This window comes from Pelophylax lessonae (assembly GCF_965119305.1).
Source record: "Pelophylax lessonae genome assembly, chromosome: 2".
Taxonomy (NCBI): Eukaryota; Metazoa; Chordata; class Amphibia; order Anura; family Ranidae; genus Pelophylax; species Pelophylax lessonae.
In genome coordinates this window covers 5,261,175-5,286,633 of record NC_138769.1, presented here as the reverse complement: position 1 = coordinate 5,286,633, position 25,459 = coordinate 5,261,175, and the positions used below count along the sequence as shown (strand labels likewise).

Sequence of the window (25,459 nt, the reverse complement as noted above, 5' to 3'; positions counted from 1 at the left end):
CAGAGAGAGGGTTTTCCCAACCCCTCTAAGGTAAGCTGAGTTCCACAGGACCTCCAACCAAAGTGACACCCGTCACAAAGTGCAACAGCCAAAATGACCACAAGATGGCAGTATAATGACCAAATATATAGAAGTCAAATAACAATGGCTTATGAAAATTAACTATATAAATTCTCACAACATGAGTAACAGCACACTCCCTGTCTGGTATTGTAAATACCACTGTGTTATATCATAACGGTAGTTATGCAATGCAAATAAATAATGGTGCAATTTGCGGTTGTCTTGAAGACCTGAAAGACAAAAAGAAAATGCATATCTATGCAAAAATAAGAACTGCATGAGGTATGAGGAAGTGTCAAAGTCTAAGGCACATTCTTCTTCTGATAGAAACTGGATCCAACAAACCCAGATGGGACGTTCAGTCTCCAAAAGGCAAGAGTAGCACAAGTTCTGTAATGGGTCTGAGGAAAGTCTTTACAGTTCCTTGTCTGGCTTTCTTTACCTCCACCTTGGGTACCATACCATCATCGCTAGGCATGGTCTTTACAATGAGTCCCATGGGCCATTCAATCCTTTCGGCTTGCTGGTCCTTGGGGAGAACAAGAGCTCCAACTTGCAGGTTAGGATTCAGACGTTGCCATTTTCTGCGTCCTTGCAGAAGGGAAAGATTCTCCATCTTCCAACGATTCCAGAAGCGGTTGGCAAGGTGTTGTACTCGCTTCCATTGCTCACAGTATAAGTTCCCCTCCAGTCTCCAGGTAGAACAGGAACAGACCCAAGCTTCTGGGTAAGAAGAGTAGCTGGAGTAAGGATGGTTGGAGACTCTGGATCTTTGTCAGGATCTAAAAGACTGAAGACCTCAGCTGAAGTTTCTTCTGTATGATCCAGCAGGAATTCAGGTCCTTTTAACCAAGAAGAATTTGCAAAGACACTTGCAGACATTGGTCTGGTGGCATGATCTGCAGGATTAAACTCTGATGGAACATGATACCATTGTTCAGGCCTTGAGGATTTTCTGATTCTTTCTACATGGTTACTGACATAGACATAGAAGCGTTTTGTCCGATTGTATTTATAGCCCAAAACAAACTTGCTGTCTGTGTGGAATTTAATGTCATCTATTTGAATGTCTGGCTCATGCAGTATAAAATCTGCAAATTCTACAGCTAGCACAGTCCCACAAAGTTCAAGCTTGGGAATTGTGTGTTCAGGCTTAGGTGCTAACTTAGCTTTGCCAAACAGTAACCCTACATGGGTTTGATTGTGAGAATCTCTTACCGTAGGCTACAGCTGCTATGGCCTCAGTGGATGCGTCTGAGAAGATGTGAATCTCTTTTCTCTGACTTGCACCAAGGGAAGTTGAAGTGTAGCAGTGTGGTATGACCATTCCATCTAAGGCATGTAGAGATTGTTTCCAGGACTCCCACTTTGAATATTTGTCCTTTAGTAGTGGAGCATCCCAATCTTGAATAGTCTCAGCTGTCTTAATAGAGATTTACCTTGTATGGTGATGGGAGCCACAAATCCCAGTGGATCGTATAGGCTGACCTTTGGAGCAGGTCTATGGCTTCTTCATCTGTGGGTAGGGATTTGAGTCCATCGTCCACGTAGAAGTCTCTCTCAACAAAGTGTCGAGCCTCTGTGCCATACTCCTTTTCACCATCAAGAGCAGTCCTATGTAGACCATATGTTGCCACAGCAGGCAAGGGACTTTTTCCAAAGACATGTACTTTCATGCGGTATTCAATCACTTCATTGTTTATATTGTGGTCACGGTGCCACAGAAACCTTAGGACGTTCCTATGGTCTTCTCTTACTATGAAGCAATGGAACATTTGTTCAATGTCAGCAGTTATGGCAACGGGCTCTCTTCTGAACCTCAAAAGTACTCCTACAAGGTTGTTTGTTAGGTGAGGACCAGTGAGGAGAACATCATTCAGGGATATGCCTTGATGCTTGGCACTTGAGTCTAAAGCCCCGTACACACGTACCGATTGTCGGCCGTAAATATTCGGCCGACGACCGATCGGCCGATTGTAGGCTTGTTAGTATGATGCTTCCAACAGCCGACATCGCACTTTCGGCCGAAAAGAATCTGTCGTGTAGGCATTAACATTTTTGTTGGCCAACACCAGAACAGCCGATTGTTCGCCAGTCAGTACAGAATTCGGCCGACAATCAGCAGATTTGCAAGACTGGGCATGCTCAGAAAAGAAAAAACACACGGAAAGTTAACCATCACATGACATCACTTCTGCAGTCGGCTGTTGTTGGCCGACAAAATTCGTGTGCAGTCTTTTGCAATTTTCAACAGACACGACAGCCCTGGACAAAAGACGGCCGATCGTTCGGCCAACGATCGGTACGTGTGTACGGGGCTAAACACTACCCTGATTTGCTTTGGTTTTCGTGGATGATACACTCCAAAGAAATGCAGATACCAGAACTCATCATGTTCTAGAAGAGGTGGAGCTGGCTCAGTGTGATCGTTGTCAAAGATTAGTGATGAGTCGAACACCCCCGGTTCGGTTTGCACCAGAACAACGCAAGCAGAGGAAAAGTTTGTTCGAACAAACAAACCCCATTGAAGTCTATGGGACTCGAACCTCGAAAACCAAACGCCTCATTTTATAGGCTTAAATGCAAGTTATTGCCCCAAAAAAGTGTATAGGGGTCCGGGTCCTGACCTGAGGAACATGTAGCAATGAAGAAAAAGTTTTTAAAAAAGATCGTTTTTAAAGGAGCACTGATTTGCTGATTTTAATGAGGCTTAAAGTGAAACTATACAAATAAAAAATTCCTTCAAATTTCGTGCCTGCGGGGTCCCCTGAATGTGCCTGTAAAGTAGTGCCTCTCTATGATGTATGTAGCCTGTTGCAGCTATACTGACATTTCTAAAGCAAAAAATGTAATGTACAAATATACATACAAGTTTCAAATCGCATGTACTTGTCATACGGGTGCAGAAAAATTGGGCCTTGTTTGTAGGGGGTGCCTGAACACCGTAACCCCTCGCAGTTACCCTTGCTTGGCGCAGGAACAGGCCCTGCTGTTAAAAAATCTGTACTTGTCATACAGGTGCCAAAAATTGGGCCTTTGCCGTTAGTGGTGCCTGAACACCATAACCAAGGCCTTGCAGTTGCTCTTGCTGGGTGCAGGAATTGGACCTGCTGGTAAGAATTGCATACAAATTTGAAATTGGATGTACTATACAAGTGCCAAAAATTGGGCCTTTGTGGTAGGTGGTGCCTGAACACCGTAACCAAGGCCTGACAGTTACTCTTGCTGGGCGCAGGAATGGGACCTGCTGGTAAGAATTCCATGCAAATTTAAAAATTGCATGTGCTACGCAGGTGCCAAAAATTGGGCCTTTGGTGTTGGTGGTGCCTGAACACTGTAAACCCTCACAGTTAGCAGGGCACAGGGCACAGGGCCTGCTGTTAAAAATGACATATGACATTTCAATTGTATGCACCTGTCATACAAGTGCAGGAAAATTAGGCCTTGGGGGTTGGTAGTGACCTAAACCAAAAACATTGTTGGAAGCTAGCAGAATAAAGGTAGAGGAATAGGATAGGCAGCATATGCAGTCTTCAAGGGATGGTAGACCCCTAGCAAATTCAATCTGTTACATCAGAATCAGGGGCCTGATAGCTCTTATTGATCCAGGACTGGTTCATTTTGATAAATGTCAGCTAGTCAACAGAATCTGTGGACAGATGCACTCTTTTGTCCGTCACATAACCTCCAGCAGCACTGAACATCCTTTCGGAAAGCATGCTAGAAGCAGGACAGGCCAGTAGCTCCATTGCATATTGAGCAAGTTCTGGCCAGTGGTCCATTCTCAAGACCCAGTAAGCCAGTGGATGCACAGCTGGAAAGGTCTCCAAGTCTGCTCATGCGACTAGATAATCATGCACCATATGATGGAGATGCAGGCGATGGTTGCTTAAACCTAAGAGCCCTGGGTGCTGCTGAGGACAAAAGAACTGTTTAAAAGGCATCGGTCAGCCAGCCGCCTTCTCCACCGCTCCTCCTTTGGCTGAACGATGCCTCAGAAACACGTCCAGAGAATGTTGACTTCCCAGTGTCTGGAAAGGTGGTACACAATTTTTTTTTCAAGGCCTTCTCAAGATGTTTCATCCTCTGCTCCCTCTGAGAAGGCAGGATGAGCTCCGCAATCTTTACCCTTGTAACGTGGATCAAGAAGGGTTGCCAACCAGTAATTATCCCTTGATAGCACGAATCCTCAGGTCCTTTCAAAGGCTTTGCAGAATCAGGGAGCCCATGCAACGTAAGTTGGAGGAGGCATGAGCTTCTGAGTCCTCTGGGTCACTAAGGATGACATTGACAGGAGCAACCTCTCCCCAACCACGTACAACTCCTGGGGATTTTTGGGAATCAAAACCATCCCTTGAAGACTGCTGTATCTTATCCTCTACACCCAATCCTCCTCCTTCTCCTCCTCCTCCACCTCTTCCTCCTATGTGTTTTGTGGCCCTGCAGGAATGATATCTGCATAAATGGGGCCTTGTGAGGAAAGGAAGTCCTCCTCTTTCTGCCGCTGTTCTGCCTCAAGTGCCCTGTCCATGATTCCACACAGCGTGTGCTCCAGCAGATAGACTAGCAGGATAGTGTCACTGATGCATGCATCGCCCCGGCTTACCATTCTAGTGGCCTCCTCAAGTGGTGACAGGATGATCCATACATCCTTAATCAAAAGCCACTGGTGTGGCGAAAAAAAGCCAAGCTCCCCTGACCCTGTCCTTGTGCCATACTCGCACAGGTACTGACTGATGGCGCTCTGCTGTGTGTGCAGCCGCTGCAGCATTGCCAACGTTGAGTTCTACCTGGTGGGCAGGTCACAAATGAGGCAGTTGGTGGGCAGGTTGAATTCTCCTTGAATGTCAGATAAGCGAGCACTGGCATTGAATGAACAGCGGAAATGGCCACAGACTTTTTTGGCCTGCCTCAGGAGATCTTGGAAGCCTGGGTATCTGCTCAAGACCTGTATTAATTCACATTGATCCATTTGAGTTATCGGATTTGATCCATTTGAGTTATCGGATTTGAGCAATGTAAAGTGTTCTTATCAATGTTTAACTCTGCTGACAGCTTTATATACGTTTCCATTTTATGACTGGTTTGTTTTGTATTACTTCCGGGTTTCCATAGCCGTGGAGGGCAAGCTTCCGGCAATGGTATATTTCCGGTAGAGCAGCCATTGGTCATAACTTCCTTGAGTGACGGTTATGGCACTATATCAACAGCGTGCTTGCGCCTGTTAGAAACGGCTTTGACAACATCTACGATGACGAAATGCGTCAGACACGCATGACGCAAGCACGCTATCGCCGCGGCCATCTCTGTACACATACTGTTTTTCATTCTACGATATGTGAGTACCTGCCTTTTATCTTATTAACGCTATTTGGAACGTACTGCACCATTGGATTCCCTTTTTGTCCTTGCGTGATCTGTCTGTGGAGGAATTGGGGATATTCTTTTACATACATCTGGTCCGGTATGGAGCGCTTATGGATGGTGAAGATTCTTTAAATTGATCCCTGTCTCATATGCCTGATTGACCCATCATTAAGTTGAAGGTCCACTGCTGCTGCTGGTAAGGGTACCTAGCTTGTTTTTGACACGGTGGCGGATTATCCTCTTGTAGTGGGGAGCGGCTTCCTATAGTCACCATTTACTCTTCACCAGAGACTTATTCATACCAAGACTGTTAATTCATGTTAGCATCATCTTAAATGTGTGTTTATTGGCGCTGCACTTTATCTTTGCATTTATCTTCTGATTGGTTATCTGTTGTGCTGGCTGCTTTGTTACAGCTTGTTAGAAGCTCATGTATTTTTATGACAGCTTTTTAGTTAGATTGCAGGCTAGCGCAGTTTTTTACTTTTCTATCTGCTCAAGAAACACTGCACCACCATATTCAGAGCATGTGCCAAGCATGGAACCTGTATCAAGTGTCCCTGTCAGAGGGCGGAGAGAAGGTTGGTGCCATTGTCGCATACAACCATTCCTGGCTGAAGCTGTCATAGCGTCAACCATCTCTGAGCCTGCCCCTGCAGAGCTGACAGGATCTCTGCCCCAGTGTGACTCCTATCCCCTAGACCAGTGTTTCTCAACTAGGGTTCCTCCAGAGGTTGCTAGGGGTTCCTTGAGCAATGGGCAGTTTCTGCCTCTCAGATAAGTTCCTCTGACACCATTGATGTTTTTAGCTATCTGGAAGAAGGTATTTCTTCCCAGTGTCCACATGTGTAAGGAGCATTCATCCCACTGACCATCACACTAATGTATCATGAGTTGTAAATATAGTCATTTTTATCAGGGGCTCCCTGAGACCTGAAAATGATTTCAAGCGTTCCTCTGTGTTGAAAAGGTTGAGAAAGGCTGCCATAGACAGACCAACTGAAGCACAGCATGGCATCTTTTTGCCTGACTGCTTGCATAGCCCCTTGAACGCTTAGGGAGTACTGCTGCTTCAGAGGACAATTGTGAAGAAGAGGACATGGAGGGGGAGGAGGAGGAGGAGAAGGTGGTGGAGTAGCCAGATGTGGCAGAACCAGCACCAGATTTTTGGAGGCGTGGTGGCAAAACAAGCTGCAACACTAACCCTGTCCTGCATCCTTCCCAGCTGCCAGCAAGAGTTACCCAGTGAGCCATGAAAGAAATGTAACGTCCCTGTCCATGCCAATCTGCATTGCTCAGTCCTCCTGAAGTTGCTATGACCTGAACTGTGCAGACATACTACAGGAGACGGTCAGAGACTGGAGACATAGTACAGGAGACGGTCAGAGAATGCATACATTGTACAGGAGATGGTGAGAGACTGCAGACATACTACAGGAGATGGTCAGAGAATGCAGACATACTACAGGAGATGGTCAGAGAATGCATACATAGTACAGGAGACGGTCAGAGACTGCAGACATGGTACAGGAGATGTTCAGAGACTGCAGACATACTACAGGAGATGGTCAGAGACTGCAGACATAGTACAAGAGAGGGTCATAGACTAAAGACATAGTACAGGAGAAGGTCAGAGACTGCAAACATACTACAGGAGATGGTCAGAGAATGCAGACATAGTACAGGAGATGGTCAGAGACTGCAGACATAGTACAGGAGATGGTCAGAGACTGCAGACATACTACAGGAGATGGTCAGAGAATGCAGACATACTACAGGAGATGGTCAGAGAATGCATACATAGTACAGGAGACGGTCAGAGACTGCAGACATGGTACAGGAGATGTTCAGAGACTGCAGACATACTACAGGAGATGGTCAGAGACTGCAGACATAGTACAAGAGAGGGTCATAGACTAAAGACATAGTACAGGAGAAGGTCAGAGACTGCAAACATACTACAGGAGATGGTCAGAGAATGCAGACATAGTACAGGAGATGGTCAGAGACTGCAGACATAGTACAGGAGATGGTCAGAGACTGCAGAAATTGTAAATGAGATGGTCAGAGCCTGCAAATATACTACAGGAGATGGTCAGAGACTGCAGACATACTACAGGAGATGGTCAGAGACTGCAGACATACTACAGGAGATGGTCAGAGACTGCAGACATAGTACAGGAGATGGTCAGAGACTGCAGACATAGTACAGGAGGTGGTCACAGACTGCAGACATAGTACAGGAGAAGGTCAGAGACTGCAAACATACTACAGGAGATGGTCAGAGACTGCAGACATAGTACAGGAGATGGTCAGAGACTGCAGACATTGTAAAGGAGAAGGTTGGAGACTGCAAACATACTACAGGAGATGGTCAGAGAATGCAGACATAGTACAGGAGATGGTCAGAGACTGCATCCATACTATAGGAGATGGTCAGAGACTGCAAACATAGTACAGGAGATGGTCAGAGACTGCAGATATAGTACAGGAGATGGTCAGAGACAGCAGACATACTACAGGAGATGGTCAGAGACCGCTATATTTTTGTTCTTTATTTTAATTTAAATGTTTTATTTTTTGATTAACTTTATTCCTATTATAAGGAAAGTAAACATCTCTTGTAACAGAAATAAGTATGACAGGTCCTCTTTATGGAGAGACCCCACATCTCTTCTCTACCTTTGAAGGAAAGGAATATAAAATATTTTGCGCTTTGACTTTAAAAAATAAAAATTTCTCTATGTCCAAGAACTGGAAGTGACATCAGAGGTCTCTCCAGTCCTCCAAGGGCATAGAGCCGAGTGGCGGCCATCTTACCCTCATTGACTTCCTGCCTATCCATCACCCGGATAAGCACCAGGGGGGACCTCTCCCGCCACCTCTAAATGTGATCCTGCGGGGAATCTGTTGCTGGGATCACTTTTTTTAGACGCAGAATCGCACACAGAAAAAAATGATCCGGGATGATGGCAGCTAGCTCCTCCCATAACGCCGGTATTAAATGTCAAAGTAATGAGGTATATACCGTATACTGTGGGCACTCAGCAAGTGTTTTAGACTGAAACATGTTGGCATTCAAAGATAGTTGATGGAAGTTTAAAGAGTTGATTGCTTAGTTATCCAATCCCAGCGACAATCGCTCTCAGTCTGCTGCCACTTAGATTGTGTCCCGCAAGCTGGAAAATCTTTGTGCCGGGTGAGGCTGAGAGCGGCGTTGTTGGGTATCAGTGACAGCGCGGTGTGAGGAGGACCTGTCATTTGTCACAAGTTGGTGAAGGTGACAGAAGTATGACCCACGTTTGTCACATGGACATCTTGGAGAGGGTTGGATTTTTTATTCATTAGTCTCATGGGATTCCAGATGGTTCTCCATCAATGTGTGTTATATGAGGGGGGAGGGGAGTGTACACTGTGACCTCACTGGAATCTGTATTCTGTCTGTGCAGGAAATGATGTTCAGGAGGAAATATTCACCCGGCCGGGATCTGACCTTCTCCTCCCCATCAGACTCCATCTCACCCTCCGCCATACAGATACAGAGAGATGTGACAAGATTTCCTGGGTCTATCAGAAATCTCCTCCATACTGGAAAGAAATAGCTGAACACAGGAAATGTGATCTGTCTGATGTCAGATATTTCCCCAATACAAGGATATCAGAGAATGGAAGTCTGATCATAGACAATGTGACTCTGTACAATGACGGGGAATACGGTGTGATTATATACAACTCTACAGGAGACATTATACAGAGGGATTATTACAGCGTCCATGTAGAAGGTAAGTCCCATCCAATCCCCACCTCCAGTCCTAGCAGTGTCCTCCCCGCTCCGTGTCTTTATATCCATACATTATATAGCAGAAGATCTGGGAGAGACGTATGTACAATGTCCTCTGCTTACTGCCCCACCCCCACCATTCCCTGTGGGTTCACATCTGCAGTGCTCAGCCCTCCTGAAGTTCTTGTGACCTGAACTGTGCAGACACTACAGGAGATGGTCAGAGACTGCAGAAACAGTAGAGGAGATGGTTAGAGACTGCAGGCATAGTACAGGAGATGGTCAGAGACTGCAGAAACAGTAGAGGAGATGGTTAGAGACTGCAGACATAGTACAGGAGATGGTCAGAGACTGCAGACACAGTACAAGAAATGGTCAGAGACTGCAGACATAGTACAGGAGATGGTCAGAGACTGCAGACATAGTACAGGAGATGGTCAGAGACTGCAGACACAGTGCAAGAGATGGTCAAAAACTGTAGACACTGTACAAGAGTTGGTCAGAAACTGCAGACATAGTACAAGAGATGGTCAGAAACTGCAGACACAGTACAGGAGATGGTCAGAGACTGCAGAGATTGTACAGGAGACGGTTAGAAACTGCAGACACTGTACAAGAGATGGTCAGAAACTGCAGACACAGTATAGGAGATGGTCAGAGACTGCAAAGATTGTACAGGAGATGGTCAGAGACTGCAGACATGATACAAGAAAGGTCAAAGACTGCAGAAATAGTACAGGAGACGATCATAGAGTGCTAATTTTTTTTGGTTTTTATTTTTATTTTTTATTTCAATACGCTCTTTTTATTTATTTGTTTATTGTTTGATCACCTTTATTACTAATATAAGCAAAGTAAACCTCACTTGTAACAGAAATAACCATGACAGGTCCTCTTTATGGAGAGATGTGGAGTCAACAAGACCCCAAATTTCTTCTCTACCTTTAAAGCAAAACAAACAAAAATATTTTGCACTTTGAGTTTAAAAAAACAATAATGTCTTTATGCCCAAAAAGCGAAGTTACATCAGAGGTCTCTCCAGTCCTCCAAGGGCATTGAGCTGAATGGTGTTATGGAAATTTTTCTACTCACCTCACTTATCCACTTAATAATCAGTCTAATAAATCTAATAAGTGATCATAACTCTTTTTGCCTATAAAATAATCTAGCCAATGTTGTTGGGGCTATTACTATTAGAATAAATAATGAATGATAACTGCTAAAAAATAAAGATCTTATTTATTTTACAGAAAAGAAACTTTAGATGAATCAATTATGACATTGATGATAAAATCTTAAGATTACAGTGATCTTTACAAATAGTGTTGCAAATGGACAAAGTTACACAGAACAATACACGAGACAAAGGATACATTACAAGATATAGATTACCCACACACACACACAATTTCTACATTACCATATTGTGTCTTAGTCAGCCTTCAATGCAATAGAGAGAGAATGAGACCCCAGCTGGCCTTTTTATTGACCACAACTATCCCTCAGTCAAGACGACCCCCACCCTTAGGTGACCATTTATGGTCACCTACTTCCTGCTCCTCAGCCCCCACCTTTCCAATACAGTCTATAAACCAGATGGTCAGCATCCTTTGTGGTTCATCCAGCCCCCAGCTAGGTTTGACCATGAAAGGAAGGAATGGGGAAATTACTTGGTCAATACATTTTAAACACTTCTAGTGAAACCAACCCCCCCCCTCCCCCTTAGCAAACATATGTTCTCAGTAGAACAGGAATTGGCACCCATTTTGAGTATCAGAATGTCCACACAGCATTTCACTGTTATTCATATTAATAAACAGAATAATGTCCATTTCAGGTAAAAAAAAAAAACATTAGAATTCAATATTTCTATTACATTTCCCCCTGAAGTTCATTCTTTGAACTTAAAAATTTTGTACCCACCCACAACAGCCCAGAAGGCCCAACCCCCCCCACCACCACCACTGCGGCCTCCACTTCTTTTCTTGAACACGACAAAACTCTTTATCTGTTCTTATGAACACATCAACATAGACTTGAGACTGAGAAGTCATAGAAATCCTGGTGTCTCTGAGAACTCACATCCGGATCATGAGTGCATGTGCAACGATGTTTACTCACTCCTCTGCCTTGGAAGAGTGGAACTCCAACATCGATGGCGGGATCCTGGCATCTTTTAACCCTGTAACAGGGGAATGTTGTGTGATGTTTGCAAAGATTGGATCGGACCGCGAGATGGCACTTTTCATCATGGTTAAGGAAAGTTCAGTCTTGCACCTTTGTCTCAAGCTATGACATGGTGGTCTTGTTGCTTCTTCAGGTGGTGGTAGGGAAGGCCTCCGGACAGTTGTGCATGAATACAAAAAGAAAAAGGGTTTATGTCAGAACACAGTTATTGGGGGGGGGGGGAATCAAGATTGTTGCAGTTGTGTGGCCATTAAGGATTATTAATGTTAACAGGTAAAGCTAAGGTTAAAGCAGTAGGCAGGTCGAGGGATGTAAAATATAAGACTTGGATTTATAGGGATACTTTTTTTTTTTTTTTCATTGGTTGTTAAATATGGTTCTGTGGGTTCCCACCTGACTCTTGAAGCTGAGTCGGGAAGAATGTTATAATTCACAACAAATAATTATATGGCTGGTGCCTTAGTTACCTTATCTAAGAGAATAGAAGATAGAAATCAAAAGAACAACTTAGAATATTAAACTAGGAAAGGGAAGAAAGATAGGTAAGTAATGAAAATGAACAAGAAGGATAACACGAATGGAAAAATAAAAATAAAAAAATATATAAAAATTAAAAAATATAAAAACTACAGATTTAATGCTGCTCCAACTAAGATTTTTATTTAACACATTCAACTTTGGATAGATGCAGAGCATTAAATTTGTATGTATAAAAATAGAGAAAAAAAAATTCACTAATACATAGTTGCCCAGAAATCTATTGTTGGCTGCACTGAAAAAGGAGAAAAAATCTAAAAAAACATTGCAGCAACTACTTAAAAAAAGGGCAACTCCTCTCCCGCACTAGCGATCAGTAGTACGAATTTGCAGGTCAGGTACACAGATATTAAGGAGAGAAGAAAAAAATTGATAAAAATAAATACATAAATACACTTTTTGGAATTTAGGTAAACCTGACTGCACTTTCTGACTCCAATTTAGAGGCTTCTCCCTAAGAACAACAAAAACTAAAAACAGTATGTTGTTCTAAGGTCCTCTCTTAATTCTGTAAATTCTCTGTACTTGTCTGGATTGGATTAGGCTTTTTCAGGGATTTGTTTCGGAGTTAGTGGCCTCTTTGTTCCTCAAGAGGAGGTACCTTGTTGAGGTACACATCCTCATAGCTTTTGCGTTCATTTTCCTGATAGTAATGCACATTATTGCATCAGGAAGAGCAACAGGGCTGCACAGATCAGGACAATAACAGGGTGGAGTAAAATATTCAGGAAAGCTGTGGCTTTAGGACTGTACCCGAGTAAACTTTCCCACCAGGAAACCTTAGCATCTTCATCTAATGCGTGGGATATTTGGATTAATTTATTTCGATCATGAGAGAGTCGTATGGTGGCTTGTTTCTCTACTTCTCTTAAAACATTTAAAATCTTATCCTGTTGCCCAAAGTCTAATAGCCAAGCTTTTAACTCAGTCCCAAGTCCCAGAGGAAGTTTCTGTAGGCGTATGGGGGTGTCGGGTTTGATATCAAGCCTTTTCTCTGGGGTAATAGGGGTACGCCCTTGTGTCCCTGCTATGTCTATTCCAAGGACAGGGGAAGATGTACAGTAGACTCCCTGAGATAGTGTACCACGCTGAGTGCAGTTCAACCCGTATGCAGAGTATAGGGCATCACTGGACATTTGATACCAGCACCAATACCCTTGGCCCAAGTATTTTAAATAAGGTTGTGACAACTTCTCGGCATCCATGAGACATGACCCCTCCTTGTGCCAGCATTGCTGTCTCAAGATCCTGTCCTTTTTACCTTGGCATAACACAACTCCTTCCTTTTTCCAGCACCCATCAGTATCAATCATTTGAGGTTGTCCGGACTCATAAACCATCAGATCATGATGGACCTGGGGGTGTAACATGGTAGAGTCCGATAGGATAGTACCCAAATTGACTGTGGTATATGCACGATGTTCAGTCCCTGAAACTGGAATCAGGGATGAGACAGTGCAGGTCAGGTTTTTACAGCCATGGAACTGGGTCATCCACCAATCCACATGACTCATAGCAAACTTGGATACTACCCTACCTGCTTGTTTTCTCAAATTTAGTGAAAATTGCCCTGCCGAAAAAGAGGCAATCATAACTCTGAGGTCCTGAGACAATTCTGATTGTACCTGGGTGCAAGATAAAGCAAGTTGGACATCTTCCTGTACCTTGGATAATCCTGCTATCAGTCCGGTGAATTTTTGTTTCATTACCTCCGTTAATGAGGCAGTAGGATCGATGTGAGCATGTTGTAGGTTCTCGAGGATATGATTGACATCTAGCTGCACCTTAACCCCTTCCCCGACATGTTGTGATAACCCTCCTAGCTTGTTTCTGAGCACTTCTAGATCCATTGTGTTTAGGGCGCCCAGTGCCATGCCCCCAGCTCCTAAGGCAGTCTCTATCAAGCCTCTCTTTGCTCTAGTATTGGAATGTTCTGAATATCCAGATTGCAGCCAATCCTTCAACATGTATACCTGATTCTTGCAAATGGGTGTATGTAATTCCTGCGCTGTCCGGAGTCTTGGAAACTCCCTAATGCTGCACCACTGGTACTGATACTTAACAGTTAAAAGAATATTATAGTGGGGGTAGTGGCGCGCTTTAGGGGCTGGATGTCGGTCTATAAATAGCAAAAAATAGTAAAATAGTGTGTGTTGGGTATTAATTTGAAAAAAAAGTGTTTTTTTTTAGATATGTTCGTTTTGATAGATGTACATCAATGAGTGCTGATTGAAGAAAGTGCTGAGTGCTTCAGTATAAGATGTGCTACAATATTAAATATAAATCGTGAAATATAAAGCGATTCCTATTATGTTTGTGATTGTGCTAATAAAGGTGCAATGTGCTTCCTAAATCATCAAATACATAAAAATCAGTTAACGTATATCTGATAAATATCCAGGTGTGCTGACATAAAGTTATTCCATCAAGTAAATAAATTATTCCACCAATACCATAAATGATTATTAAAATACTTGAATAAAATGTTCCTATTAAGTGAATAAATAATATAGTGACAGATAAACAATAGTGCTCATCAAAAGTGCTGCGTGTCTCCTACAATCACCTTATAAAAACCAAAAAGTGACCACAATGAATATAAATAAATAGTCATATAGTAAAAAATATATTAAAATTGTTTCCAAAAAGAGAGTCCCAGACTGTTCCAAAGTTGAATTGCAATCCTTTCTCTTATTGTGGGCGTGTTTAGTATGGGTAAAGTGACTTGATTTCCTCCACCTTGTGTGTCACCTCTATGTGTACCAAACTCTCACCTTAAGAACCAAGAAAATACGCCTGTGGTATATTTCCAGGATATTAGCTGGTGCTGCTCTCCTTAAACGCTATCCATTTTCAATCCGGGTCACGGGTACAGATTCCCACTAGATCGGGGTTTCCTGGACTCTTATCCACTAATGACCGATTCGGTCTGCTTTCCTCGCACTATCCTCCCTTTTGTCTCAAAGAAATAGGGCTATCATGATGCAGTATTAAGAACTTTTTATTCCCACATATACAGAGATACACTTACACTTAGTTGACTTGAATTCGGCATATACAGCAAAGTAAGCGCTGTGGAGATCGAGTTCCGTTCGATACGTCACTTCCGGGTATTGCGGGTATAGGGCTCCTCTTATGCGTTACGTCACAAGGTCACGTGACTTCCCTGAGGAAGTGACGTAACGCGTAGGAGGAGCCCTATATCTGGAAGTCACGTATCGAACTGAACTCGATCTCCACAGCGCTTACTTTGCTGTATATGCCGAATTCAAGTCAACGAACATATATAGAAACACATTTTTTTCAAATGAATACCCAACACACACTATTTTACTATTTTTTGCTATTTATAGACCGACATCCAGCCCCTAAAGCGCGCCACTACCCCCACTATAATATACCTGATTCTTGATGAAGGCTGCACACTTTTTATCCCATTTATCAACCCGGAAATCAGATAAAGTTATCCTCCATGTATACAACATAATTTGCGTTTCTGTTAGTACTGTCCAGTGAGAGGAGAGTAAAGGGACAACTAGATCTGCTGCCTTCACTATAGGAGCCTTACAGGAGTCTGAACTAATTTTCCCCGGCACAAGAACATCCATCTCATTGGGTACCCGTACAACTGTTACACAGATCTTTCCTCGCCCTTTCCAGGGATACCAATGTTTGGGATCAATAACTAGGGTGTTTATTCCAGGGAACATCTCATCACTCTTAAACTTTGTCATTTGCTTGAATGTCCAACAGCCTTCATCAAATGCATTGCAGAATGGCCATACAAATGGGCCATCTAAATTTAAGTCAAAATCCAAATCATATCCTTGGGGATCTTGCCAGTCTACAGTCATATGCACGCCTCTCATTTCTTCATTCATTGGCCTTCCATTCATCCACTCATTCACTCTAGGCAGATCCACACCATGGGTTTGGACTGTTGAAAGCCAGGGACTGATTTGGGTGCCAATAAGCTGTGTCAATAAAATAATGACCTTGTATTTCGGGGACACAATTCTCCCTCATTACTTGCAATACAAAGGCGTGTATGGACAATCTTGGTTGTAAATCCAGGGCCTCATACTGTTTGTTTTTAGCATCGGTCCTAATTTTTAAAATTACAGTGTTTGTATATCTGGTAGAGAGTCACATTTTCTCTTTCATACCACACAGCCTGATGGGTGTTACTACAATTCAACTGCAATACAACCTTTTTCTTTAACAGGTAGTTATGCAGATGTGTCTTCCTATTATAGGTGGGAAGTTTAGTGATTAGAATGTCAAGAGTTCCATCAGCGGGATGAAAACACTTATCGGCCAGTGACCCTTGAACTAATTCTGGGAAATCATAATAGTACCTCTTATGTTCTCTCTCTTCCCCCTGATTGAAGATGATGTAAACAATATACCACCCTTCATAGTTCTCTCCCGTGGGATATACTGGATATACTTTGCTATTTTTGCATTTTACCCTCCATGGATCTGACATCTTGGTTGAGTTCGTTATGGACACTTCATATGTCTTTATAAACATTCTCCTGGTGGATTGACTGTTATTTATTCTTTCAGGAAAAATTCCTGGGATTAAGCATTCCTTATGTTTGGGGTCCCAATTCCCTTCACACAAGTCAATGTCTTCATCTATGTGATATGTCACATACATCAAGGTATCAGGGCTATCTTTCACCACCCCCTGTATTCGTTCCCGCTCACCAGGACTAGTTTTAAAGTATGAGAGACTGCAAAGCCTATCCAGAACATATCCCCGATCAATGCCTCCGGAGGCTGTATGAAAGCTATAAGGGTGCTGATCGAGGCTGGTGATATCTTCTAGGAAGGACCCATCAAAACCCATTCCTGCTATTGCATGGATGAGTATATACCCGTGAAAATACATTGGGTATCTAGGGAGTACTTGTCCTCGTTTGCACTCTACCTTATGGATATGAGTGTGGTTCCACCCCTCAGGTTTCATTACCCATTTACTATACTCCTTAGGTGGATTCCAGGGTGCTGGCTCTGTTTCATGGTAGAATGGGTCTGACTTCCCAGAATCTGGGGTTTCCTGAACGGCAAGGAGAATGCACCCGCTGAGTAAACCTATGAGCAGGGGGGACAGGCCCATTCCACTAGGTTCTTTAGACACTCTTCTGAATTTGTTTACAATGAGAAGCATGCACCCAAGAAATTTTTCCCTCTATCTTTACTGAGGTGGGGGTGGTCAGCAATACCTGGTAGGGACCCTCAAACCTGGGCTCCAGTCCTCTTCGTTGGAATTTCTTGATCACCACCCAATCTCCAGGCTGTAATGCGTGAGATTTACCATCAGAATTTGGGTCTGGAATGGAAGAGAAAACTTGGGCATGCAACTTACTGAGCTGCTTGTGTAATTCCTGCACATACATTTTTAAAGAACAATGCATCAATGCCATCTCTTGCGGAAAAAACAACCCTGTCATCGGGGGTCTCCCGAACAATACCTCAAATGGAGATAGTTTTTCTGGATCTCTAGGAGTATGTCTAATTGATTTTAACACAAGGGGAAGAGCTTGTACCCAAGTAAGGTGCGTCTTTTCACAAATTTTGGCTAGTCTGTTCTTAATAATTCCATTATACCTTTCGACCTTTCCTGATGCCTGCGGGTGATAGGGAGTATGGAACTTTTATTCAATTTGGAGTCCTTCCATCACCTCAGCCATCACTTGGCCTGTGAAATGGCTCCCTTGATCAGATTCTACTGTCTCCATCAGGCCATACCTGCAAACAATTTCCTGCAACAGTTTCTTTGCAGTGACTGACGCAGTAGCTTTGGCTACGGGCCAGGCCTCTACCCATCCTGAAAACATGTCTACACACACGAGGACAAATTGGAATTGCTGACATCTTGGCAATTGTATGTAATCAACCTGCAGTCTTTGGAAGGGATACTGTGCTTTGGGCAAATGCTTAGTTGGGGTTTTTACAAGCTTCCCAGAATTATGTATTTGACATGTTTCGCACCCTTGACAGAATCTCTCTGCAACAGTGGTGAATCCGGGGGCCACCCAGTGAGATGTGATTGTGGAGACCATTGCCCCTTTGGACAGATGAGAGGGGCCATGCGAAGCCTCAGCCAGATATGGATACAGTGCTGGAGGGGCACAGTACCTTCCATCCTCATGGGCCCAAGAACCATCTATTTCTTTACATCCCTGGTCTCGCCACTTCTGTCTTGTCTTTTCATCAGTTTGCACTTGTAATGTCTTCAAAACAGTCAAATCTACCTGCTCAGGACTGTCAGAGGGAGGTGTGGCCATAAAGATTTCTACAGACTCAGTACCAGTGACAGCGGCCGCCTTTGCAGTGGCATCTGCTCTAGCATTCCCAAGTGATACATCATCTGTGCCTTTTGTGCGTGCTGCACATTTTAGGACTGGGAATCAAAGTGCCTCGAGGACTTTAATGAGCTCACCATGTTTGATAGGCTTTCCACAGGTGGTTAGGAAGCCTCTCAGTTTCCACAATTGGCCAAAATCATGACATATGTCAAAAGCATATCTTGAATCTGTGTACACATTGAGCTTTTTTTCTTTCCCTAATATGCAAGCTTGCATGAGAGCCATAAGTTCTGCCACCTGGGCTGACTGATGCCCAGGTAGTTTGCCTCAGAAAAGGATTTCATCCTTACTAACTACTGAATACCCAGTAACAGGGTGCCCTTCTTCAGTATAGAAGCGGGATCCATCTACAAAAACATTGAGGTCCCCATTTTGGATAGGGGTGTCTTTTACTCTCTGTGCTTCCAGATAGTGATCTTCCATTTCGACATTGCAGTCATGGGTTTCTATTTCATCCTGCAGTGTCTCTGGTAACAGTGTAGCTGTATTTAATTTTGCACACCTTTTGAGCATGCTTTTTGTGGGCGTTAAAAGTGCCAGTTCGTATTTGGTCTGTCTTGCTGACGAAATGTGCTTTGTGGTCAGGTTCTGCATAACAACATGAACCTCGTGGGGTACATAAACTTCCAATGGGTTCCCTAGCACAATGTCCACAGTCTTGGTCAGCATTTCAGCAGCTGCTGCTACTGCCTTATGGCAGGGTGCCATCGCATTGACAACTGGGTCAATCTGACAACTGTAATAGCCAATGGGTTTGTCATGTCCTCCATGGTCCTGTGTCAGGACTCCAGCAGCATGGCCTCTGGACTCATGACAGTAAAGTCGGAATCCCTTGGTATAGTCTGGTAGACCCAAGACGGGGGCTTCACTGATTGCAGCTTTCAAGGTCTGAATAGCATGCATTTGCTCTTTGCTGAGTTCCAGTTTTCCCTGTATGTTTACAGAGTCATAGAGTGGCTTACAAACCTTGGACATTTCTGGTATCCATTGTCTGCAATATCCAACCAACCCTATGAACCCCCTCAATTGTTTTGCATTTTGTGGCATTTTGCTATTCAGGATAGCTTTCTTTCGATCTTGCGTCAGGTGTTTTTTTCCTTGGGAGACGCAATGACCCAAAAACACAACTCGGTCCAAGTTGTATTGTAACTTGGAGGGGGATACTCTGCATCCCTCTTCTCCAAGGTGATTCAACAAGGAGAAAGTGGCATCTCTACATGCCTCTCTTGTATCTGCTCCAATCAGCAAGTCATCTACATACTGAAGTAGAGTGATATCCTCTGGGCAGTGCCATCGGTCAAGGCATTCCTTCATTGGTTTGCTGTACTCATTTGGGCTTGATACCATGCCCTGGGGTAATCTACTCCAGGCATACTGTTGCCCCTCAAAACTGAAGGCAAATCGATATTGATAGTCAGGGTGGAGCGGTACAGTGAAAAAGGCATCCTTCAAATCAATAACTGTGAAATATCGATTAGAAGGAATAATGTTACTCAGAATAGTGTGAGGGTTTGGTACCACTAGGGCATCTTCTTGGATAATTTTGTTAATTGCCCTTAGGTCTTGCACCATCCAGTAGACGTTTCGGCCTGGTTTTTTCACAGGGTACAATGGGGTATTAGCTGGTGAACTCACTTTCACCAATATACCCTCTTTCAGGAGGAGTTTGATTTGGTCTCCAATTCCCTCCAATTGAGCCAATTTCAATGGATACTGAGGTAACCTAGGGATGATAGCATCTGGTTTTAGTTTTATCTTAACAGGGGGGCAGCGGATCATAAGTCCCGTGTTCCCCTCTTTAGCCCAAACATCCGGATTCGTGCTTCTGGATAAATCACTGGGCAAGCTCTCAAAACTTGTGTCTGGTTCCAATTTACACAAGGCGATGATGCTATCCCAGGTTTCTACCATTTGGTGTTGGTCAGGATCTGAAGGGATGTTTACTTTCACTCCATCCTCAGTGAATTGTATTTGTGCTTTCATTTGGGAGAGCAAATCTTTTCCGAGCAAATTGCAAGGAACTGAATCGCTCAAGAGCAGGGAGGCTTCAGTTTGAAAGGATCCAATTCGAACTTTGGTGGGATTGGTTTCCAGTAGGGGATATGATAAACCCCCTAGACCAACTCATCTAATTGTATTTTGAATGGGAAGATTCACCTCACTGGATTTTAAAACGGAACAAGCTGCCCCGGGGTCTACCAAACAGTTTAGTAGCTGATTATTTAATTGCATTTGTACATAAGCACTTCCTTGCTCATTTGTTGAGATTACAGGTAACACCGGGAGCTCTCCACATCACTTAGGGTCTCTTTCAGATTCCCTTTCAGGTCGAGGTGGCCTTCTTTGTCTTGGAGCTCTACACTCCCTCTTGAAGTGTCCGGGTCTGTTGCAGTTGAAGCAGACAGGTTTCCTTTTTTGTTTTTGGTTGAGATCTACATTGTTCAACTGATCAGTGACAATGCAGATCCTTTGGGGCTTCAGTGACTCCCAATCAGCTATATTCCTTTCAATAGCAGTTGCGAGTGACAACAAAGAGGAGAGGGGCTTATCTCTCCAGTCTGGATTTGAAGTCATCAGTTTTTCCCTAATTTTTCCTCTCAACCCAGTAATGAAGCTGTGTATCAAAACAGGTGATAGGGCACTGTTAGTGATGTCCCCACCAGCCGATTCCATGGCTTGTTTAAAGTGATTGTAGTACATCATACAATCTTCCTTTGGTCCTTGGGTCACTCCTGACACCTTGGTCCAAGACTGGGGCGGATAGACTGTTTTAATCAGTTGTGCCAATTGTTTAGTGAGTACACATCCTTGATGACTGGAGTCAACATATAGGGTCTTTGGAATATTAGTTTTACTAAGGATTTCATCAAAGTCCCCGTCTCCACAAACCCTCTTCATTATTTGAAGCATATCACCCCAATTTGCATTGTAGCTCGCCTGGATGTCCAGCAGCTCTTTTGCAAATTTAATGGGATCAGTCCTTGGATGGGGGATAACACTCAGAAATCCTTTAATCTCAGAGGGAGTCCAAGGTATGTGATGTGTCATCTTTCCAGTGGATCTCCCATTATTATCATAAACGACCTGCTCTCTTACAGGAAATACAGATATGTCATCTGAAAAAGATATCAACGGTTGATTGGTGTTTTGGGATTGTGCCACAGAATCCCAATAAGACTGGGTAAAATTGTTGCTGCTAGGTGGGGGCACTTTATCTAACTGCAAAGTGCCTTGAAGGGTGGCATTAACAGTTCCATGGTATACAGGTGCACCCACATTGGGTGCTACCATCTCCCTGTTAGATTGACACCACACAGGTGCTTGCTGTGGAGTACTGGTCACTCGAGGGCCTAAAAGGTACATAGGCAGTGTACTCAGTACCAGAACTGCAAGTGTTACTTTCAGCAGCAGCATTGCTCTTTAACTGCTGTCTAGGGGAGAATGCTGGCTTGCAGTCAGTAAATGGAGGATTACTGTATTCAGGAGGTTCTTCCGTCAGAGGGGAAGAAAGTACCCCTTCTGACGGTATATGATCTTTGGTACTGGGGAGACTTTTCTCCCTTAATGTCAGCATTCCAATAACTTGTCTTGCTGCGCTGTCCCTCTCCTTTTGTTTCAGTGCTTCACAGGAAGAGTCTCTCTGTGGTTCATCCAGGGTTTTAACTGGGGTGTCAAATTTAGCAGCAAGTTGTGGCTTTCCCTTCTTATCATCTGCCCAAAGATGACAATTCATATTAGTTTTTGAGTATTTTTCTAACAAGGACCGGGCGATTGCATAAGGCCCTAAGCCTGACAAACCCTCATCTTCCCCCTGTTCATCACTGTCACTACTCTGGGGATTTGGCTCTAGTACCTGCTCCTGCCTGTCGCTACTCCTCAGCGCCATTTGGTGTGTTTTTTTCTTAACTCCCACAGTAAAAATATTCACATCATCAGCCCTGTTCATGGATTCTACCATCCATGCACTCCAAGTATCTCTTTCATTTGGGCGTATCATCTTCCTGTGGTGACTATGCCACAAGGCCTCCCAGGCTTTAGGCTTAAAAGTCCCTCTTTTAGAATACTTCTTCCCAGTCCAGCGATCCCAATCTTGAATATATTTTACAACCCAAGGCCCATATTTATCAATCATCTCTTCCTTCGGGGTCAAGTGGTAGGGTTCACCACGGTTAGACGCCCTCTTTGAAGCGATTTTATTACCCATCCTTATGGATTATGGACCCTGAATTGGTTTCCCAACCTTAAGCGGTTGCCCCCCAGAGGTAGCTAATCTCTGGCCAATGATTGGGTTGACAGGTACCGCCCCTGTCACCGTTGCTGCCTTTTTCACTACTTGTCAATATAGAATTTTTCCTATGCTGACTATAGCCCTTCAAAGTTAGCCTGGAGATTCCTGAACTTCCTGCGAGTTCAAATCCCCCCGTGGACTTTTCTGAAGTATTAAAAACAAACAAACAATGACTATTACTTCTGTTATCTCAAGAAAGATTAGCACAAACTTGAATGATCAGAACCCTTTGAGTGCTTGGAGTACAGAAGGCAGTTAATAAGGGCACAATTATTTGCAAAAATTATTTGAGGCAGTTATAATATAAACAGTGTTCACAGGTCTAATTACAAAGCTTACAATCCCCAATTAGTATATTACAAAGAATGATAGTTTCATACACATCAAGATTATTCAGTGCGACTTCGGCCCACAGTTGCGTTTCAATCACGAAGATTGGGAAGCGTCTTGACCAAATCTCTTTCAAGGCTCAACTGAAACTGCTTTTTGGCAGAAAAACATTGATTGTATAGCCACTGCCTCTAAGCGTCCAATCTGGACCCTTATCATTCACCCTTGCACCCTCCTGCAATGAGGCGCAACTTAGCAGTTAGGATGTTTTCTCATTCACTCTCAGTACAATTTTATTTTAATTATACTGTTCATATCAGTCTCATCAAGGTATTAGTAAAGACAATAGGAGAAAAAAGAAAGGCAAAAAATGAAAGTTCTTTTAAGAGCTTGCTACTAGTCTGAGAGTCACAGAGGTGACAAACAAAGACAATTAGCACTATACTTCATAGATCAGCTCTGTTTTACATATAAATATTTACTTCAAGATCCTCACACGGGGCACCATCTGTTATGGAAATTTTTCTACTCACCTCACTTATCCACTTAATAATCAGTCTAATAAATCTAATAAGTGATCATAACTCTTTTTGCCTATAAAATAATCTAGCCAATGTTGTTGGAGCTATTACTATTAGAATAAATAATGAATGATAACTGCTAAAAAATAAAGATCTTATTTATTTTACAGAAAATAAACTTTAGATGAATCAATTATGACATTGATGATAAAATCTTAAGATTACAGTGATCTTTACAAATAGTGTTGCAAATGGACAAAGTTACACAGAACAATACACGAGACAAAGGATACATTACAAGATATAGATTACCCACACACACACACAATTTCTACATTACCATATTGTGTCTTAGTCAGCCTTCAATGCAATAGAGAGAGAATGAGACCCCAGCTGGCCTTTTTATTGACCACAACTATCCCTCAGTCAAGACGACCCCCACCCTTAGGTGACCATTTATGGTCACCTACTTCCTGCTCCTCAGCCCCCACCTTTCCAATACAGTCTATAAACCAGATGGTCAGCATCCTTTGTGGTTCATCCAGCCCCCAGCTAGGTTTGACCATGAAAGGAAGGAATGGGGAAATTACTTGGTCAATACATTTTAAACACTTCTAGTGAAACCAAACCCCCCCCCCCCTTAGCAAACATATGTTCTCAGTAGAACAGGAATTGGCACTCATTTTGAGTATCAGAATGTCCACACAGCATTTCACTGTTATTCATATTAATAAACAGAATAATGTCCATTTCAGGTCAAAAAAAACATTAGAATTCAATAATTCTATTACAGTGGCGGCCATCTTACCTTCATTGACTACCTGCCTATCCATCACCTAGATAAGCACTTGGGGGCATCGCTCCCTATTCTGATTTCAATTGCTGTAATAGTGACTGATCCCTTGCTGTGACCTATTCCTGGCCTGTGTAAGCACATGCAATTACTGCGGACAATCATTATCAGATAGCTGAACTCACCAGATGCCGTTTCATTCATCCACATATGTTTATTGCAAGCAGTAGGTATAGCAGACAACAAATGTGGCAGATGATTGAAGGATGGTATCTGCAGGTCAAAACATGGTAATGTGTTCCCGGATGCCAGCAGATTGTATGAAGGCCTAGACAGATGTGGCAAAGACTTATCCAAGCATGAAGAAGCAGGAACAGAAAATACATCATAAAAGGGAGGGGACAGGAAGGAACACAGAAGGTAAAGGCAAGTGCAACAACCAAAATAACCACAAGATGGCAGTATAATGACCAAATATATAGAAGTCAAATAACAATGGCTTATGAAAATTAACTATATAAATTCTCACAACATGTGTAACAGCACACTCCCCGTCTGGTATTGTAAATACCACTGTGTTACATCATAACGGTAGTTATGCAATGCAAATAAACAATGGTGCAATTTGCGGTTGTCTTGAAGACCTGAAAGACAAAAAGAAAATGCATATCTATGCAACAATAATAACTGCATGAGGTATGAGGAAGTGTCAAAGTCTAAGGCACATTCTTCTTCTGACAGAAACTGGATCCAACAAACCCAGATGGGACGTTCAGTCTCCAAAAGGCAAGAGTAGAACAAGTTCTGTAATGGGTCTGAGGAAAGTCTTTACAGTTCCTTGTCTGGCTATCTTTCCTCCACCTTAGGTACCATACCATCATCGCTAGGCATGGCCTTTACAATGAGTCCCATGGGCCATTCAATCCTTTCGGCTTGCTGGTCCTTGTGGAGAACAAGAGCTCCAACTTGCAGGTTAGGATTCAGACGTTGCCATTTTCTGCATCCTTGCAGAAGAGAAAGATTCTCCATCTTCCAACGATTCCAGAAGCGGTTGGCAAGGTGTTGTACTCGCTTCCATTGCTCACAGTATAAGTTCCCCTCTTTAAAGTCTCAAGGTAGAACAGGAACAGACCCAAGCTTCTGGGTAAGAAGAGTAGCTGGAGTAATGCCTCGTACACACGCAACGATTATCGGCCGACCGATCGTCCAACTTTT

General features: G+C 43.2%; 3 protein-coding genes and 1 pseudogene across 4 annotated transcripts in view; 2 read left to right on the top strand and 2 right to left on the bottom strand.

Moving 5' to 3' along the window:
• Positions 1-25,459, top strand: part of LOC309547906 (uncharacterized protein) — a gene marked incomplete at its 3' end in the record, with an annotated part of 2,014,734 nt that overhangs the window by 3,065 nt on the left and 1,986,210 nt on the right. The window contains exon 2 of the mRNA XM_082247906.1: positions 8,880-9,212. The remainder of the gene's footprint in view (positions 1-8,879; positions 9,213-25,459) is intronic.
• The window catches only part of LOC309545806 (uncharacterized protein), a 286,221-nt gene that overhangs the window by 86,796 nt on the left and 173,966 nt on the right, over positions 1-25,459 (top strand). The window lies entirely within an intron of this gene.
• LOC309546587 (uncharacterized protein) lies at positions 12,595-15,961 on the bottom strand (the record flags this gene model as incomplete). Its single annotated transcript, XM_082246335.1, is given in 3 exon segments — positions 12,595-13,908; positions 15,337-15,859; positions 15,861-15,961. Coding segments are annotated over 3 exon segments (1,938 nt in total).
• On the bottom strand, positions 17,074-17,622 carry LOC309546586 (annotated as a pseudogene). The gene has a single exon. The product of its transcript is annotated as an uncharacterized misc_RNA (transcript).